At 46.6% G+C, this 19,812-nt stretch overlaps 1 protein-coding gene across 1 annotated transcript; it reads left to right on the forward strand.

The window, feature by feature from the left end:
- The first annotated feature begins 242 nt into the window (after nucleotides 1-242).
- Nucleotides 243-19,366, forward strand: slc1a8b (solute carrier family 1 member 8b). Its single transcript, XM_055908297.1, has 9 exons — nucleotides 243-407; nucleotides 2,283-2,362; nucleotides 2,734-2,949; nucleotides 6,296-6,549; nucleotides 7,904-8,003; nucleotides 8,380-8,808; nucleotides 9,254-9,388; nucleotides 9,506-9,620; nucleotides 19,205-19,366. Exons 1-9 carry the CDS (start codon nucleotides 243-245, stop codon nucleotides 19,364-19,366), a joined length of 1,656 nt encoding a protein of 551 aa, XP_055764272.1.
- The last annotated feature ends 446 nt before the right edge of the window (nucleotides 19,367-19,812 follow it).

Raw genomic sequence — 19,812 nt, forward strand, 5'->3', positions numbered from 1 at the left:
GAATCCACTTAAAGCTTTTGGAGTTTTCTTGTGAATCGTCAAGGAGGACTAGAGACACATTTCAAGCCAGGACAGGATACTGAACAGGGACCTAAATGGAATCAGGAGGGACCCACCAGTGACTCGCGACCCACCGGTTTGGGAATCATTCATTGACTAGACGTAAGGCAGGACCTTGGGCCACCGGGCCTATCTCTTCACTCCTCTCTTTCCTTCAGCCCGTGGAGTAACTGGGCCTCAGGATGGAGTGTATAAAGCACATTATAAAGAGCATGGTCTCTGTGAAGGTTTGGGCGTACATCAAGGGCTACTGTAAACGCAACGGGTTGCTGACGCTCTCGGTCATCGCCGTGGTTTCTGGCTGTGTGCTCGGCTTCTCCCTCCGCAGCTTCAACCTCTCCACGCAGGTACGGAGGCGCGCACACACACACACACACACAGCTATTGAGCCATGCAAAAAGGTTTTGGTTCTAGTGGGCCTAAGGTTTATAGCACTCAGGCATTCTATAGAGAGATGAGATGAGCTCTGGGTCTTAGACAGGGTGATAGTGTTAACACAGAGGGCTCTGGGTCTTCGACAGGGGGATAGTGTTAACACTGAGGGCTCTGGGTCTTAGACAGGGTGATAATGTTAACACCGAGGGCTCTGGGTCTTAGACAAGGGGATAGTGTTAACACAGAGGGCTCTGGGTCTTCGACAGGGGGATAGTGTTAACACTGAGGGCTCTGGATCTTAGACAGGGGGATAGTGATAACACTGAGGGCTCTGGATCTTAGACAGGGGGATAGTGTTAACACTGAGGGCTCTGGGTCTTAGACAGGGGGATAGTGTTAACACTGAGGGCTCTGGGTCTTCGACAGAGGGATAGTGTTAACACTGAGGGCTCTGGGTCTTAGACAGGGTGATAGTGTTAACACTGAGGGCTCTGGGTGTTAGACAGGGGGATAGTGTTAACACAGAGGGCTTTGGGTCTTAGACAGAGGGATAGTGTTAACACTGAGGGCTCTGGGTCTTAGACATTGGGGATAGTGATAACACAGAGGGCTTTGGGTCTTAGACAGGGGGATAGTGTTAACACAGAGGGCTCTGGGTCTTAGACAGGATGATAGTGTTAACACTGAGGGCTTTGGGTCTTAGACAGGGTGATAGTGTTAACACAGAGGGCTCTGGGTCTTAGACAGGAGGATAGTGTTAACACAGAGGGCTCTGGGTCTTAGACAGAGGGATAGTGTTAACACTGAGGGCTCTGGGTCTTAGACAGGGTGATAGTATTAACACTGAGGGCTCTGGGTCTTAGACAGGATGATACTGTTAACACAGAGGGCTCTGGGTCTTAGACAGTTGGATAGTATTAACACAGAGGGCTCTGGGTCTTAGACAGGGGGATAGTGTTAACACCGAGGGCTCTGGGTCTTAGACAGGGGGATAGTGTTAACACAGAGGGCTTTGGGTCTTAGACAGGGGGATAGTGTTAACACAGAGGGCTTTGGGTCTTAGACAGGGGGATAGTGTTAACACAGAGAGAGGGCTTTGGGTCTTAGACAGGATGATAGTGTTAACACTGAGGGGTTGGTTGAGAGGGCCTACACTGGCATAGTGCAGACAGAGACTAAAGAGAGAGTGACCAGCAAGACACTTTCACAACACATAAAACCCTGACTCACAAAGCTTGTACCATATTGTTGACATGGGAAACTACTCTGACTGCAGATTGATAACTGCTGTATTGAATTCAGAACAGATGCAATGCAACAATATCAACTGAGCCATAACCTGCACATCCCAGTTATACAGTAGTGATTCAGCTATTAGAGGCTGGACTTCTCAACTGCTCTACCTGGGTCAATAGTAGCCATGGTGATCCAACCCTTGACATCCACTATTTCAGTAGTGGATTAATGGGTCAGCAGCTTCTAATTATCTGACGCACTATTGTAATCTGCTTCCCCGCTAACCTCAACCTGTCAACAAATACACAGTATCAAGCATAGCCCAATGGGAAAGCACGTCACCTGAGAATGATTGATTGAACTTTATTAGTCATGAAAAATCATGTAACACAATGTAAAACCAAAAATATATAACACACCATGCACCAGACCAAGAAGTGGGTTTGACTTAGCTGGCCTGGTACAATGGAACTAATAGAATAGTCCCTAAAGTGCAAACGTTGCACACCTCATGTATTTGAAAGTATTTTACCAACTGTATGTATTTGCCCCAGGTCTGCCATGTACAGCATGTCCCCTGACCCAGAGTGCTGTGTGTCTCCCCTTTCCAGGCAAAGATCTACTTCTCGTTCCCTGGAGAACTGCTGATGAGGATGTTGAAGATGCTGATCCTGCCTCTCATCACGTCCAGGTAACACATCATCCCTACTGCCTGTTCCCCATGTCCCTACTGCTCTTCTCCCTGGTCTACACCACAACCCATGCTACTTCAATAGAACGCTCGATACATTATAATGGAATAAAATGCTAATCGAATACTCGATGGATTCTAATGGAATACAACACTAAATGAATACTCTAGGAGTTCTAAAGAAACAGAATGCTATCAGAATGCTGTACGAATCCTGATGAAATAGAACTCTGAGAGCATTCATACCATTCTAAAGGAAAAAAGCGCTAAATGAAATAGCTGATTAAATAGAATGCTATCAGAATACTCTCTGAATTCGAATAAAACACAACATTAACTGAATGCTCTCTGAATCCTAACTCCGTGGCCAGTCTGATGTCGGGGCTGTCAGCCATGGACACTAAGGCCAGCGGGCGGCTGGGGGTGCTAACCATCACCTACTACCTGTGGACCACCTTCATCGCTGTCATCGTCGGAATCATCCTGGTGCTGGTCATCCACCCTGGTACGGGCACAGAGAAGGACGGGCACAGAGGAGGGTCAGGGCCCGTTATGACTTCTGCTGACGCTCTGCTGGACCTCATCAGGTACGTATGCACACAAGCAAGCATTTACGCACACACGGACGCACGCATGCAAACACGCACGGACAGACACACGCACACAAATGCACACGTGTGAACATACACATGTTGAAGTATCTTGAGTGGCATATTAGAATAGCATGGTCAACAGACACATTGCCTGTATCAGTAGTTGGCTGTACCAGATTCCTGAATTTCCTGTCTTTAGTCAGTCTAAGATGTTTAGCACCCATCTTTTCATCCTTAACCCTTTTAGCTAACTCTTCCCCAAATCGTAAACCTAACCTTAACCTTTTAACCTAACTCCTAAACTTAACCCTAACCTTAACCCCTAACCCCTAGCCTAGCTAACATTAGCCAGCTAGCTAAAATTAGCCACCTTGCCACCTTGCTAGAATTTTGTAACATATCATACTTTTTACAAATTCGTAACATATAATACAAATTGTATTCCTAGCATATCATACGAAATGGGTGTTGAACATCCACAAATGAATACATACATTACAAAACGTAACATATCATACTACATGGTCTGTCTCGGATTTACGTACAGAATAATACGAAATGCTCTGAGACCAGGTTGGGGATTCAATCAAAGGCACGTTGGACAAGCCCATTGCTCGTGACTTTTAAAGGTAATTTATGCTTGAGCTGGAATCCGCAGTGTTTACCATGAATGCAATATCCCCCAACGTCAGGAAACTTGCCTTTACAAGGCGCATTTTTCCATAATGCAATGCGCTTGTATACAACGCGCCTTTTGTTGAATCCCGGCCCTACAAAACCTTCATGGTTTATACTTAGCTGAGGAAAACTGGAGTTCACTAAGTTCACTGATTGGCTGGTTTATTTATGGGTTAATCCACACAAACCCCGACAGGAAGAATCAAATCTAAAATATTTGATTCTTTCAAACGTCCGTGATAGCAGAGCAGTCAGAATCTGTTGCCTGAGCCTTGTGGAAATCTGGAATCTCGTCCCATGAGGGATGTTAAGACCCTGCTCGCTAAATAGCCTGCTAATACTGACTCTTCAAGGAATCAGATCTGTTCTTTTTTTGTTACCAGCAGTGTTGTGGATTTAATCATTTTAAACCAGTAAACCAGTACAGAACCACTGAACTCCAGTCCACCCCAGTCCCCCTAGTACAGCTAAATACAGCTACCTGGAAGTGTGTATTAAGTAGGGGTCTTTAGGTCGTAAATAGCATTTAAAACAGCAACACCGGTACAAGGTCATTTAGCTCACGTGGCTTGAGGGATTTGCACATTTCTACTGGTTATATTGTTCACATTCACTTCTGAAACAAGTCAACCCTCCATGTTAATAATAGGCATCATTGGGGGAGAGTGGGGCAAGTTGAGCCATTTTTTACATTTAGTATCACTCAGTCTAGGGAAATACATCATTATCTCTAACAAAGATACTGTATCTACATATATTTCAGCAGGTATCCCTGGAAAAACAGAGCTTTTCCAAAACAAAGTGGTCTCTTGGCACAACTTACCCTGGGTATGGGGGTAAGTTAAGCCGCCTACAAATTTCTCTACTGAATGAAAAATGACCACTACCTTATTAAAGATACTACCATGTCTATCTTTATTTCCCAAACACAATTCAACACAATTCAACCCTAACCCTAACCATAACCCTAACCCTAACCATAACCCTAACCCTAACCCTAACCCTAACCCTAACCCTAACCCTAACCCTAACCATAACCCTAACCATAACCCTAACCCTAACCCTAACCATAACCCTAACCATAACCCTAACCCTAACCCTAACCCTAACCCTAACCCTAACCATAACCCTAACCCTAACCCTAACCCTAACCCTAACCCTAACCATAACCCTAACCATAACCCTAACCCTAACCCTAACCATAACCCTAACCCTAACCCAACACAATCAAATATTTTGATCATTTTAAGCATCTTTTAACACAGGCTTAACACCTAATTACCACTGTACTTTTTAAAACTCTTTTAACATAGACCAGGCCCTGTTGTTACCTCATATTCCAACAATAATGCAAGCATTATGAAACCTCTAACACAATACATTAATTTGACTTGTTGAAAATCCATTTTCCAAAATCCTTCACAGATTCCATAAAATCATGACATCCTAAATATTTGGTCAAATTATACATTTTTTGCATGGTTTCCTAGAAACAAGGGTGGCTCGACTTACCCCTTTGGCTCAACGTACCCCAGTGACGACTAAGTCTCTATCTTCTCAGAACACACCGTGTCCTAAATGCTTTGCCCAGAACACACTGCAGGGAGGTCGAGGATCGGCAGTGGCTTAGGCCCTCCGTGTGAAGAATGCTCCAAAGCCCAGAGGATTATGGGTATTTTTAGTGAAAGCTGTGTACCTGCGGGCGGATGTAGGCTGTATGACTGTCAGAGGTGCTTTAGATCATTTGCCACACGTCTGATAGGCTGACTGTCCCCGGGGCAGTGGCTGTATCATGATCCTTTATGAATACATCAGGACTCCTAATGATGAGGACTCTTAACCACCAACACAGGCAACCAGCCTGGTGATGTTACCACATTGTGACATCATTCTTACAACTTTATTATTTCGACACGCTAATTAGGAAGACTGCAGAACAGCTGAAACATACTGACGTTGCAAGAGAATACGAGACCAACTATGAAGAGAAGTCTTTTGGTCAACAACGACCCTAGTCAGAGCAACGACTTTGGCTTCTGGGAAATGTAACCTTTTGGTTTTCTTGTGTCTATCTACAAGTTTTGTGGTTTGGTTGACAGCTTAAAGGGATACTTCTGGATTTTGGCAATGAGGCCCTTTATCTTCTTCCCCAGAGTCAGATGAACTGGTGGATACAATTTTATGTCTCTGTGTCCATTATGAAGGAAGTTAGAGGTCGTTTCACAAGCCAACGCTAACCAGCGTTAGCACAATGACTGGAAGTCTATGAGTATCTGCCAGCATGCTCTCTGTCCAGGGTCTTGTTACGTCTTTCTGAGACAGGGGACCTCTTGGCTTCTGGCCGGACCAGGAGAAATTGACCCTACTCAGGATAAAATTGAGACGATAACAGAAAGCAGATACCCCTACCTTCTGACATGTTATAAGCTCAGTGTGAATACAGGACAGGGCTACCGGAACACAGGGTCAGCAGAATAGAATAGATTGTCCACCTGAAGGTAGAGATTCCACTTAAAAAATCGGAACAAATCATATATGACAATACAACATCACACATCATATAAACAGTTTTATTATCAACCCCATTACTCAGGGAATAACTCCAATCATATCCAATAATGTTGTAGACTTTATGGTTTACATGTTATTCTCCCTTTGACAGGAACATGATTCCCTCCAATCTGATAGAGGCAACATTTCAACAGTACCGTACAGACTTGGTGCCCATAGTGGCCTCCAGTTTGGTGGAGTCCCAGGCCAACTACGTCTACGTGATGCCCGACCACAACAACCCTCAGCTGGGCCACCCTGTCTTCCTGGAGATCACCCCAGCTCCAGACATCAAGTACAAGATCGTCCCTGGCCACAGCTCTGGCATGAACGTACTGGGGATTGTCATCTTCTCTGCTACTATGGGTGAGACACACACACACACACATACAGTATGCATGAATGAACACACACAAATGACACACTGGATACACGAGTACACACAGACGCCCTTCCAATCACGCCTGCTTCTGACCCTGTGTGTTTCTCTGTGCAGGCCTGCTCCTGACCCTGTGTGTTTCTCTGTGCAGGCCTGCTTCTGACCCTGTGTGTTTTCTCTGTGCAGGCCTGCTCCTGACCCTGTGTGTTTCTCTGTGCAAGGCCTGCTTCTGACCCTGTGTGTTTTCTCTGTGCAAGGCCTGCTCCTGACCCTGTGTGTTTTCTCTGTGCAGGCCTGCTCCTGACCCTGTGTATTTTCTCTGTGCAGGCCTGCTTCTGACCCTGTGTGTTTTCTCTGTGCAGGCCTGCTTCTGACCTTGTGTGTTTTCTCTGTGCAGGCCTGCTTCTGACCCTGTGTGTTTTCTCTGTGCAGGCCTGCTCCTGACCCTGTGTGTTTTCTCTGTGCAGGCCTGCTCCTGACCCTGTGTGTTTTCTCTGTGCAGGCCTGCTTCTGACCTTGTGTGTTTTCTCTGTGCAGGCCTGCTCCTGACCCTGTGTGTTTTCTCTGTGCAGGCCTGCTTCTGATCTTGTGTGTTTTCTCTGTGCAGGCCTGCTTCTGACCCTGTGTGTTTTCTCTGTGCAGGCCTGCTTCTGACCCTGTGTGTTTTCTCTGTGCAGGCCTGCTTCTGACCTTGTGTGTTTTCGCATGCAGGCCTGCTCCTGACCCTGTGTGTTTTCTCTGTGCAGGCCTGCTCCTGACCCTGTGTGTTTTCTCTGTGCAGGCCTGCTCCTGACCCTGTGTGTTTTCTCTGTGCAGGCCTGCTCCTGACCCTGTGTGTTTTCTCTGTGCAGGCCTGCTCCTGACCCTGTGTGTTTTCTCTGTGCAGGCCTGCTCCTGACCCTGTGTGTTTTCTCTGTGCAGGCCTGCTCCTGACCCTGTGTGTTTTCTCTGTGCAGGCCTGCTTCTGACCCTGTGTGTTTTCTCTGTGCAGGCCTGCTCCTGACCCTGTGTGTTTTCTCTGTGCAGGCCTGCTCCTGACCCTGTGTGTTTTCTCTGTGCAGGCCTGCTTCTGACCCTGTGTGTTTTCTCTGTGCAGGCCTGCTCCTGACCCTGTGTGTTTTCTCTGTGCAGGCCTGCTCCTGACCCTGTGTGTTTTCTCTGTGCAGGCCTGCTCCTGACCCTGTGTGTTTTCTCTGTGCAGGCCTGCTCCTGACCCTGTGTGTTTTCTCTGTGCAGGCCTGCTCCTGACCCTGTGTGTTTTCTCTGTGCAGGCCTGCTCCTGACCCTGTGTGTTTTCTCTGTGCAGGCCTGCTCCTGACCCTGTGTGTTTTCTCTGTGCAGGCCTGCTCCTGGGGAAGATGGGCGAGAGAGGCGCTCCATTGGTCAATGTGTGTCAGTGTGTCAACGAGTGTGTTATGAAGATCATCAATGCTGCCATGTGGTGAGTTGTTGGGACACACACAGCAAAGTCACCTGTCTGAACTCTCCTTCACATGTAAAGGTCTGGTAATCTTGATCTGGAGGATTGAGCATGGGAGGATTCATTTAGATTGAGATTAGAAGTGGATCTCACCAACACATCTTCCTCCCTCCCCCCTCCCCCTCCCCCTTAGTCATTAGCACAGTATATGTCTGCATTTCAGGTGTGGCAGGTCATCAAGGTGAGCCAGGTTAACCCAAAGCTGCTTGAGTTCTTAGGAAGCCCAAAGCTCAGGGGACATGACAACGCCTGGTGGACAGAGACAGAATCACAAGGGCCCGTTGCTTGCTTGCCTCATTTATTTTGAGGTATTTATAATTTATTGATCTTTTTCCAGGTATTTCCCTTTCGGCATTGTGTTCCTGGTAGCAGGGAAGATCCTGGACATGCATGACCCCGCCCACCTGGGAGAGAAGCTGGGGATGTACTTCATCACAGTGTTAGCCGGCCTGTTTGTCCACGGACTCATCCTGCTGCCGCTCTTCTACTTTGTAATCACACGCAAAAACCCCTTCACCTACATCCGAGGCCTGCTACAGGCTCTGGTCATCGCCCTGGCAACCTCCTCCAGTTCCGCCACCCTGCCCATCACCATGAAATGTCTATTGGAGAACTGTGGAGTGGACAGACAGATCGCCAGGTTTGTCCTTCCAGTGGGAGCCACCATCAACATGGACGGGACAGCCCTCTACGAGGCCGTGGCAGCCATTTTTATCGCTCAGGTCAACGAGTACGAACTGGACTTTGGTCAGCTGGTCACCATCAGGTCAGGACTGTCTACACAAGAGCTCTCTCTGTTACTCTCTTAGTTACTTTCTGTCACAGCAACCACACACACACCCTGACCCTGCTCTTGTTTCTTCAGTATCATAGCAACCACACACACACACCCTGACCCTGCTCTTGTTTCTTCAGTATCACAGCAACCACACACACACCCTGACCCTGCTCTTGTTTCTTCAGTATCACAGCAACCACACACACACACCCTGACCCTGCTCTTGATTCTTCAGTATCACAGCAACCACACACACACACTCTGACCCTGCTCTTGATTCTTCAGTATCACAGCAACCACACACACACACCCTGACCCTGCTCTTGATTCTTCAGTATCACAGCAACCACACACACACCCTGACCCTGCTCTTGATTCTTCAGTATCACAGCAACCACACACATACACCCTGACCCTGCTCTTGTTTCTTCAGTATCACAGCAACAGCGGCCAGTATCGGGGCTGCTGGGATTCCGCAGGCGGGCCTGGTTACCATGGTGATCGTCTTGACCTCTGTGGGGCTGCCGCCCGCTGACATCACACTGATCGTGGCCATCGACTGGGTCCTGTAAGTGTCTGACCGTGAGAGTGTTTGTGGACTGAGTCCTGTGGCCATCTGACAGAACCCAACCATAGATACTTTAAACAGTACATCTAAGTTCCCTCTGTTGGTTGTGTCTGGCAGGGATCGTTTCCGGACCATGATCAATGTGTTGGGAGACGCCCTGGCTGCAGGCATCATGTGTCACCTCTGTAAGAAGGACTTTGAGAGGAGGGAGTCAAACGCTAACTCTGCCCGGGTAACAACTCTATACCACCTTTACACTGACCCCAGCCCTAACCCCTCTACAATACAACTATATACTACCTTTACACTGACCCCAGCACTAACCCCTCTACAATACAACTATATACTACCTTTACACTGACCCCAGCACTAACCCCTCTACAATACAACTACGTCTAACCCCTCTACAATACAACTATATACCACCTTTACACTGACCCCAACACTAACCCCTCTACAATACAACTATATACCACCTTTACACTGACCCCAGCCCTAACCCCTCTACAATACAACTATATACCACCTTTACACTGACCCCAGCCCTAACCCCTCTACAATACAACTATTTACCACCTTAACACTGACCCCAGCCCTAACCCCTCTACAATACAACTAACTATATACCACCTATACACTGACCCCAGCCCTAACCCCTCTACAATACAACTATATACTACCTTTACACTGACCCCAGCCCTAACCCCTCTACAATACAACTATATACTACCTTTACACTGACCCCAGCCCTGACCCCTCTACAATACAACTACAAACCCCCTTTACACTGACCCCAGCCCTAACCCCTCTACAATACAACTACAAACCCCCTTTACACTGACCCCAGCCCTAACCCCTCTACAATACAACTACAAACCCCCTTTACACTGACCCCAGCCCTAACCCCTCTACAATACAACTATATACTACCTTTACACTGACCCCAGCCCTAACCCCTCTACAATACAACTACAAACCCCCTTTACACTGACCCCAGCCCTAACCCCTCTACAATACAACTATATACCACCTTTACACTGACCCCAGCCCTAACCCCTCTACAATACAACTACATACCACCTTTACACTGACCCCAGCCCTAACCCCTCTACAATACAACTATATAACCACTTTACACTGACCCCAGCCCTAACCCCTCTACAATACAACTACGTCTAACCCCTCTACAATACAACTATATACTACCTTTACACTGACCCCAGCACTAACCCCTCTACAATACAACTACGTCTAACCCCTCTACAATACAACTATATACCACCTTTACACTGACCCCAACACTAACCCCTCTACAATACAACTATATACCACCTTTACACTGACCCCAGCCCTAACCCCTCTACAATACAACTATATACCACCTATACACTGACCCCAGCCCTAACCCCTCTACAATACAACTATATACTACCTTTACACTGACCCCAGCCCTAACCCCTCTACAATACAACTATATACCACCTTTACACTGACCCCAGCCCTAACCCCTCTACAATACAACTATTTACCACCTTAACACTGACCCCAGCCCTAACCCCTCTACAATACAACTAACTATATACCACCTATACACTGACCCCAGCCCTAACCCCTCTACAATACAACTCTATACCACCTTTACACTGACCCCAGCCCTAACCCCTCTACAATACAACTATATACCACCTTTACACTGACCCCAGCCCTAACCCCTCTACAATACAACTATATACCACCTTTACACTGACCCCAGCCCTAACCCCTCTACAATACAACTATATACCACCTTTACACTGACCCCAGCCCTAACCCCTCTACAATACAACTCTATACCACCTTTACACTGACCCCAGCCCTAACCCCTCTACAATACAACTACGTCTAACCCCTCTACAATACAACTATATACCACCTTTACACTGACCCCAGCCCTAACCCCTCTACAATACAACTATTTACCACCTTAACACTGACCCCAGCCCTAACCCCTCTACAATACAACTAACTATATACCACCTATACACTGACCCCAGCCCTAACACCTCTACAATACAACTACATACCACCTTTACACTGACCCCAGCCCTAACCCCTCTACAATACAACTACATACCACCTTTACACTGACCCCAGCCCTAACCCCTCTACAATACAACTATATACCACCTTTACACTGACCCCAGCCCTAACCCCTCTACAATACAACTACATACCACCTTTACACTGACCCCAGCCCTAACCCCTCTACAATACAACTACATACCACCTTTACACTGACCCCAGCCCTAACCCCTCTACAATACAACTAACTATATACCACCTATACACTGACCCCAGCACTAACCCCTCTACAATACAACTATATACCACCTTTACACTGACCCCAGCCCTAACCCCTCTACAATACAACTATATACCACCTTTACACTGACCCCAGCCCTAACCCCTCTACAATACAACTATATACCACCTTTACACTGACCCCAGCCCTAACCCCTCTACAATACAACTATATACCACCTTTACACTGACCCCAGCCCTAACCCCTCTACAATACAACTATATACCACCTTTACACTGACCCCAGCCCTAACCCCTCTACAATACAACTATATACCACCTTTACACTGACCCCAGCCCTAACCCCTCTACAATACAACTATATACCACCTTTACACTGACCCCAGCCCTAACCCCTCTACAATACAACTATATACCACCTTTACACTGACCCCAGCCCTAACCCCTCTACAATACAACTACATACCACCTATACACTGACCCCAGCCCTAACCCCTCTACAATACAACTATATACCACCTATACACTGACCCCAGCCCTAACCCCTCTACAATACAACTACATACCACCTTTACACTGACCCCAGCCCTAACACCTCTACAATACAACTACATACCACCTTTACACTGACCCCAGCCCTAACCCCTCTACAATACAACTATATACTACCTTTACACTGACCCCAGCCCTAACCCCTCTACAATACAACTATATACTACCTTTACACTGACCCCAGCCCTAACCCCTCTACAATACAACTACATACCACCTTTACACTGACCCCAGCCCTAACCCCTCTACAATACAACTAACTATATACCACCTTTACACTGACCCCAGCCCTAACCCCTCTACAATACAACTATATACTACCTTTACACTGACCCCAGCCCTAACCCCTCTACAATACAACTACATACCACCTTTACACTGACCCCAGCCCTAACCCCTCTACAATACAACTACATACCACCTTTACACTGACCCCAGCCCTAACACCTCTACAATACAACTACATACCACCTTTACACTGACCCCAGCCCTAACCCCTCTACAATACAACTAACTATATACCACCTTTACACTGACCCTAGCCCTAACCCCTCTACAATACAACTACATACCACCTTTACACTGACCCCAGCCCTAACCCCTCTACAATACAACTATATACCACCTTTACACTGACCCCAGCCCTAACCCCTCTACAATACAACTATATACTACCTTTACACTGACCCCAGCCCTAACCCCTCTACAATACAACTATATACTACCTTTACACTGACCCCAGCACTAACCCCTCTACAATACAACTATATACTACCTTTACACTGACCCCAGCCCTAACCCCTCTACAATACAACTATATACCACCTTTACACTGACCCCAGCCCTAACCCCTCTACAATACAACTATTTACCACCTTAACACTGACCCCAGCACTAACCCCTCTACAATACAACTAACTATATACCACCTATACACTGACCCCAGCCCTAACACCTCTACAATACAACTACATACCACCTTTACACTGACCCCAGCCCTAACCCCTCTACAATACAACTATTTACCACCTTAACACTGACCCCAGCCCTAAATCCTCTACAATACAACTACATACCACCTTTACACTGACCCCAGCCCTAACCCCTCTACAATACAACTATATACCACCTTTATAATGACCCCAGCCCTAACCCCTCTACAATACAACTAACTATATACCACCTTTACACTGACCCCAGCCCTAACCCCTCTGCAATACAACTATATACCACCTTTACACTGACCCCGGCCCTAACCCCTCTACAATACAACTATATACTACCTTTACACTGACCCCAGCCCTAACCCCTCTACAATACAACTCTATACCACCTTTACACTGACCCCAGCCCTAACCCCTCTACAATACAACTACATACCACCTTTACACTGACCCCAGCCCTAACCCCTCTACAATACAACTATATACCCCCTTTACACTGACCCCAGCCCTAACCCCTCTACAATACAACTATATACCACCTTTACACTGACCCTAGCCCTAACCCCTCTACAATACAACTATATACTACCTTTACACTGACCCCAGCCCTAACCCCTCTACAATACAACTATATACCACCTTTACACTGACCCCAGCCCTAACCCCTCTACAATACAACTATATACTACCTTTACACTGACCCCAGCCCTAACCCCTCTACAATACAACTATATACCACCTTTACACTGACCCCAGCCCTAACCCCTCTACAATACAACTATATACCACCTTTACACTGACCCCAGCCCTAACCCCTCTACAATACAACTATATACCACCTTTACACTGACCCCAGCCCTAACCCCTCTACAATACAACTATATACTACCTTTACACTGACCCCAGCCCTAACCCCTCTACAATACAACTACATACCACCTTTACACTGACCCCAGCCCTAACCCCTCTACAATACAACTAACTATATACCACCTTTACACTGACCCCAGCCCTAACCCCTCTACAATACAACTACATACCACCTTTACACTGACCCCAGCCCTAACCCCTCTACAATACAACTATATACTACCTTTACACTGACCCCAGCCCTAACCCCTCTACAATACAACTATATACTACCTTTACACTGACCCCAGCCCTAACCCCTCTACAATACAACTATATACCACCTTTACACTGACCCCAGCCCTAACCCCTCTACAATACAACTATATACCACCTTTACACTGACCCCAGCCCTAACCCCTCTACAATACAACTACATACCACCTTTACACTGACCCCAGCACTAACCCCTCTACAATACAACTATATACCACCTTTACACTGACCCCAGCCCTAACCCCTCTACAATACAACTATATACTACCTTTACACTGACCCCAGTCCCTAACCCCTCTACAATACAACTAACTATATACCACCTTTACACTGACCCCAGCCCTAACCCCTCTACAATACAACTAACTATATACCACCTTTACACTGACCCCAGCCCTAACCCCTCTACAATACAACTACATACCACCTTTACACTGACCCCAGCCCTAACCCCTCTACAATACAACTACATACCACCTTTACACTGACCCCAGCCCTAACCCCTCTACAATACAACTATATACCACCTTTACACTGACCCCAGCCCTAACCCCTCTACAATACAACTATATACCACCTTTACACTGACCCCAGCCCTAACCCCTCTACAATACAACTACATACCACCTTTACACTGACCCCAGCCCTAACCCCTCTACAATACAACTACATACCACCTTTACACTGACCCCAGCCCTAACCCCTCTACAATACAACTATATACCACCTTTACACTGACCCCAGCCCTAACCCCTCTACAATACAACTACAAACCCCCTTTACACTGACCCCAGCCCTAACCCCTCTACAATACAACTATATACATTTACATTTACATTTAAGTCATTTAGCAGACGCTCTTATCCAGAGCGACTTACAAATTGGAAAGTTCATACATATTCATCATACATATTCATCCTGGTCCCCCTGTGGGGAATGAACCCCATGGCGTTGCAAGCGCCATGCTCTACCAACTGAGCCACACGGGACCTGGACGGCATAGTGCTGCTGGTTCGAGGAGAGGCGGTGTTGGGACCCGTTAGAGACCGAGACGGCATTAAACGGGACCCTTCAATGGCTGAAGGGTCAAAAGAGAAGAGGCCACACTTCTTAAACCCTTCCACCACATAGCACATGTCCTTACAGCGCTGGTACGGGTAGCGGAATATTCTTGACATTTTCTGATTTGTTTACAATGTAGGTGTGCTCAAAATGGCTGAGGTCTCCAGCTACCTTGGAGAACTCAGTCTTTAAAGGGCCAAAGTATGCCACGTCCAGTGGCTGCAGGACATGGGTTCAGTATGGTGGAAGACAAAGAGGTATAACCCCTTCCCTTAGTGCCGCCGCGAGCACCTCTGGGTCCATCGAAGAGTAGAAGAAGAGGGCGCTTCTTCACAGCATGTTGAATGAAGTGCTGAAACCACTATCTGAACAGGTCCCCGTCAATGTAGCCACTGTTTGACCGTCCATACAAGGCTTGTGGGAGGCCTCCCAGTGTGTAGTGGCCAACGGGGAAACACTTGGGGTAAATAATAAACGGGGGGACATCCTCCCAAGATGCGTTGAAGCAGGCCAGCACTGTGATGTGCTCCTTGGTCCCCGGAGCCTCCTTGTTCCCCGGAGCCTGCTGGTACAAGTGTTTTGCGCCCCGGGGAGCCAGCACTTTGTGCCTGCTCTGGTTGCTACGGAACCAAGACTCATCTCAGTTATAGATTTATCTAGGTTTCACCCTCAACCCACTCTCCTCCAAGTGCTCCTCATAAGAAGTAAAGAAGGTGTCCATCGTTGGACGTGTGTCACACTCAGCTCTCCCCCTGTCTAGGGTGTCCGGTCTCCTCATGCTCAGGTTCTTGTGCCTCCTCCTGAACATTTCCCACCACCTCTTCCCCAGTGGTGGGATTGTTTCCCCTGGGTGCCGAAACCTACAAAAGAATATAATATAAAACTGTCCATCCAAGATGAAAATTTTTGTTTTGGCATCACCATACACATCCACATTCATGAGTGCAGTCTCAGTGCTATGATGGGGACTAAAACCAGACTGGAGCGTTTCGTATACAGTCATGGCCATAAGTTTTGAGAATGACACAAATATACATTTTCACAAAGTCTGCTGCCTCAGTTTGTATGATGGCAATTTGTATATACTCCAGAATGTTATGAGTGATCAGATGATTTGCAATTAATTGCAAATTCCCTCTTTGCCATGCAAATCCCCCAAGAACAGTTCCACTGCATTTCAGCCCTGCCACAAAAGGACCAGCTGACATCATGTCAGTGATTCTCTCGTTAACACAGGTGTGAGTGTTGAAGAGGACAAGGCTTGAGATCACTTTGTCATGCTGATTGAGTTCGAATAACAGACTGGAAGCTTCAAAAGGAGGGTGGTGCTTGGATTCATTGTTCTTCCTCTGTCAATCATGGTTAACTGCAAGGAAACACGTGCCGTCATCATTGCTTTGCACAAAAAGGGCTTCACAGGCAAGGATAATGCTGCCAGTAAGATTGCACCTAAATCAACCATTTATCGGATCATCAAGAACTTCAAGGAGAGCAGTTCAATTGTTTTGAAGAATGCTTCAGGACGCCCAAGAAAGTCCAGCAAGTGCCAGGACCGTCTCCTAAAGGTGATTCAGCTGCGGGTTTGGGGCACCACCGGTACAGAGCTTGCTCAGAAATGGCAGCAGGCAGGTGTGAGTGCATCTGCATGCACAGTGAGGCAAAGACTTTTGGAGGATGGCCTGGTGTCAAGAAGGGCAGCAAAGAAGCCATTTCTCTCCAGGAAAAACATCAGGGACAGACTGATATTCTGCAAAAGGTACAGGGATTGGACTGCTGAGGACTGGGGTAAAGTCATTTTCTTGGATGATTCCCCTTTCCGATTGTTTGGGGCATCCGTAAAAAAAGTTTGTCCGGAGAAGACAAGGTGAGCGCTACCATCAGTCCTGTGTCATGCCAACAGTAAAGCATCCTGAGACCTTTCATGCGTGGGGTTGCTTCTCAGCCAAGGGAAAGGGCTCACTCACAATTTTTCCTAAGAACACGGCCATGAATATAGAATGGTACCAACACATCCTCTGAGAGCAACTTCTCCCAACCATCCAGGAACAGTTTGGTGACGAACAAAGCCTTTTCCAGCATGATGGAGCACCTTGCCATAAGGCAAAAAACTAAGTGGCTCGGAGAACAAAACATCAATATTTTGGGTCCATGGCCAGGAAACTCCCCAGACCTTAATCCCATTGAGACCTTGTGGTCAATCCTCAAGAGGCGGGTGGACAAACAAAACCCCACAAATTCGGACAAACTCCAAGCATTGATTATGCAAGAATGGTCTGCCATCAGTCAAGATGTGGCCCAGAAGTTAATTGACAGCATGCCAGGGCAGATTGCAGAGGTCTTGAAAAAGAAGGGTCAACACTGCAAATATTGACTCTTTGCATCAACTTCATGTAATTGTCATTAAAAGCCTTTGACACTTATGAAATGCTTGTAATTATACTTCAGTATTCCATAGTAACATCTGACAAAAATATGTAAAGACACTGAAGCAGCAAACTTTGTGGAAATTAACATTTTTGTCATTCTCAAAACTTCTGGCCATGACTGTACATTGTTTGTCTTCAGGAGGGCAGTGAGTTGCTGCGCAACAGATTTTTCAAAAAATATTAGAGGAATGGGAGATTCGATATAGGCCGATAGTTTAAAAAATATTTTCTGGGTCAATGTTTGGCTTTTTCAAGAGAGGCTTTATTACTGCCATTTTTTGTGAGTTTGAGCTAATGGAATGGCATGTGTTTGTATTTGATACCATTCCACTGATTCCGCTCCAGTCATTACCAATTCAGGTTCCACCAACCTCCTGTGATATACATATGCTGATGTGTATATGCTGCTATGTGAATATCCTTTTCATTCCTTTTATATATTTCTATTGTATGTACAACCATATTAATACTGTCATGTGTATGTGTTGAATACCTTTAGAACCTTAAGTCCATCCTAGGTATCACAAAGATCACTTCTTCTATGTGTGTGGTAATGTGTGAATTAAACCAGAGGACACAACTCTGGATGTGAACACATCTGCCTGGTTCTTGCCGGACCGCCTGTAGTGGCTCAGACCAAAGTACGGTCGGTATAAGTCCGTAGCGGGTGAGAACGCAGAAGCCAACCACTCAGACGGTTGCTGTATCTGTCTGTGAAGTGTGGCATTCAAGTGTAATTCAGTGTTGCTGTTTAAAACAGTGAAGGGCAACTTTGATGGGGGTGGGGGACACAAAACATTTACTCATCATGCAGACCCCCAAGCAAGCAACTGCGGCCCCACATAACTAATTTCCTGCATTTCTACACATTTTAGAGAGAAATGTTTGCAGTTTTTAATATTATATCTGAGTGATTGACTAACAAAAATCCCTGGGGACACCGGGCCGGTAATTTGACCATGTACACTGACCCCAGCCCTAACCCCTCTACAATACAACTATATACCACCTTTACACTGACCCCAGCCCTAACCCCTCTACAATACAACTATATACCACCTTTACACTGACCCCAGCCCTAACCCCTCTACAATACAACTATATACTACCTTTACACTGACCCCAGCCCTAACCCCTCTACAATACAACTACATACCACCTTTACACTGACCCCAGCCCTAACCCCTCTACAATACAACTATATACTACCTTTACACTGACCCCAGCCCTAACCCCTCTACAATACAACTATATACTACCTTTACACTGACCCCAGCCCTAACCCCTCTACAATACAACTCTATAATTCTAGGTTTTAGTGTGTTTTAATCTGCTCTTCGACTAACTGTGTTCTCTCTCTCTCTCTCCCTCCGTGTGTGTGTGTGTTCTGTGTGTGTTTTGTGCAGAGGGACACAGTGATCTCCTTCGGTGGCCAGAGTGTCCAGAGTTGTGCCCTGTCCGATGCTCCTCTCATGGACTATGCCCATCGCTGTGACTATGTCTACGAGGTGGAAGGTGACTGTGTCACAGAGAGATCTGGCCCCACTTACAACCTGTGTCAGGTTTAGGAGAAACCTGTTCCCTGTTACAACCTGTGACCTGTGTTACAAAGAAACCGGTCCCCGGCTGCAACCCGTATCACAGAGAAACTTCTACATGCTGTCACAAACAAACCCGTCACCTGCTACAAACTGTTTGGTCTGAGACACTTTCACTGGACAGACAGCAGGGGGCACTGCCCGCCTTCAACACAGAGAACTTTCTATTTACATGAATATACAGAGTTGTCCTGATATCAATGGCTTTGGACTGGGGAATTACAATGGGACTGGGAAACGACCCTGCACTGAAACAGTTTGCACTTTTCTGATGTGCATTTATCAGGAGTTGACTGTGATGTCTTCATCATTCTCTCTGATGGATCAGTTGGTTGATGTGTGGTTGATTCCCGCACATGCAGTAAGTCGCTTTGGTTAGTGTCTGGTAAATGTTCAACTTTTTGCTGTCTGATGAT

The sequence above is a fragment of the Salvelinus fontinalis genome, chromosome 41 (assembly GCF_029448725.1).
Source record: "Salvelinus fontinalis isolate EN_2023a chromosome 41, ASM2944872v1, whole genome shotgun sequence".
NCBI lineage: Eukaryota > Metazoa > Chordata > Actinopteri > Salmoniformes > Salmonidae > Salvelinus > Salvelinus fontinalis.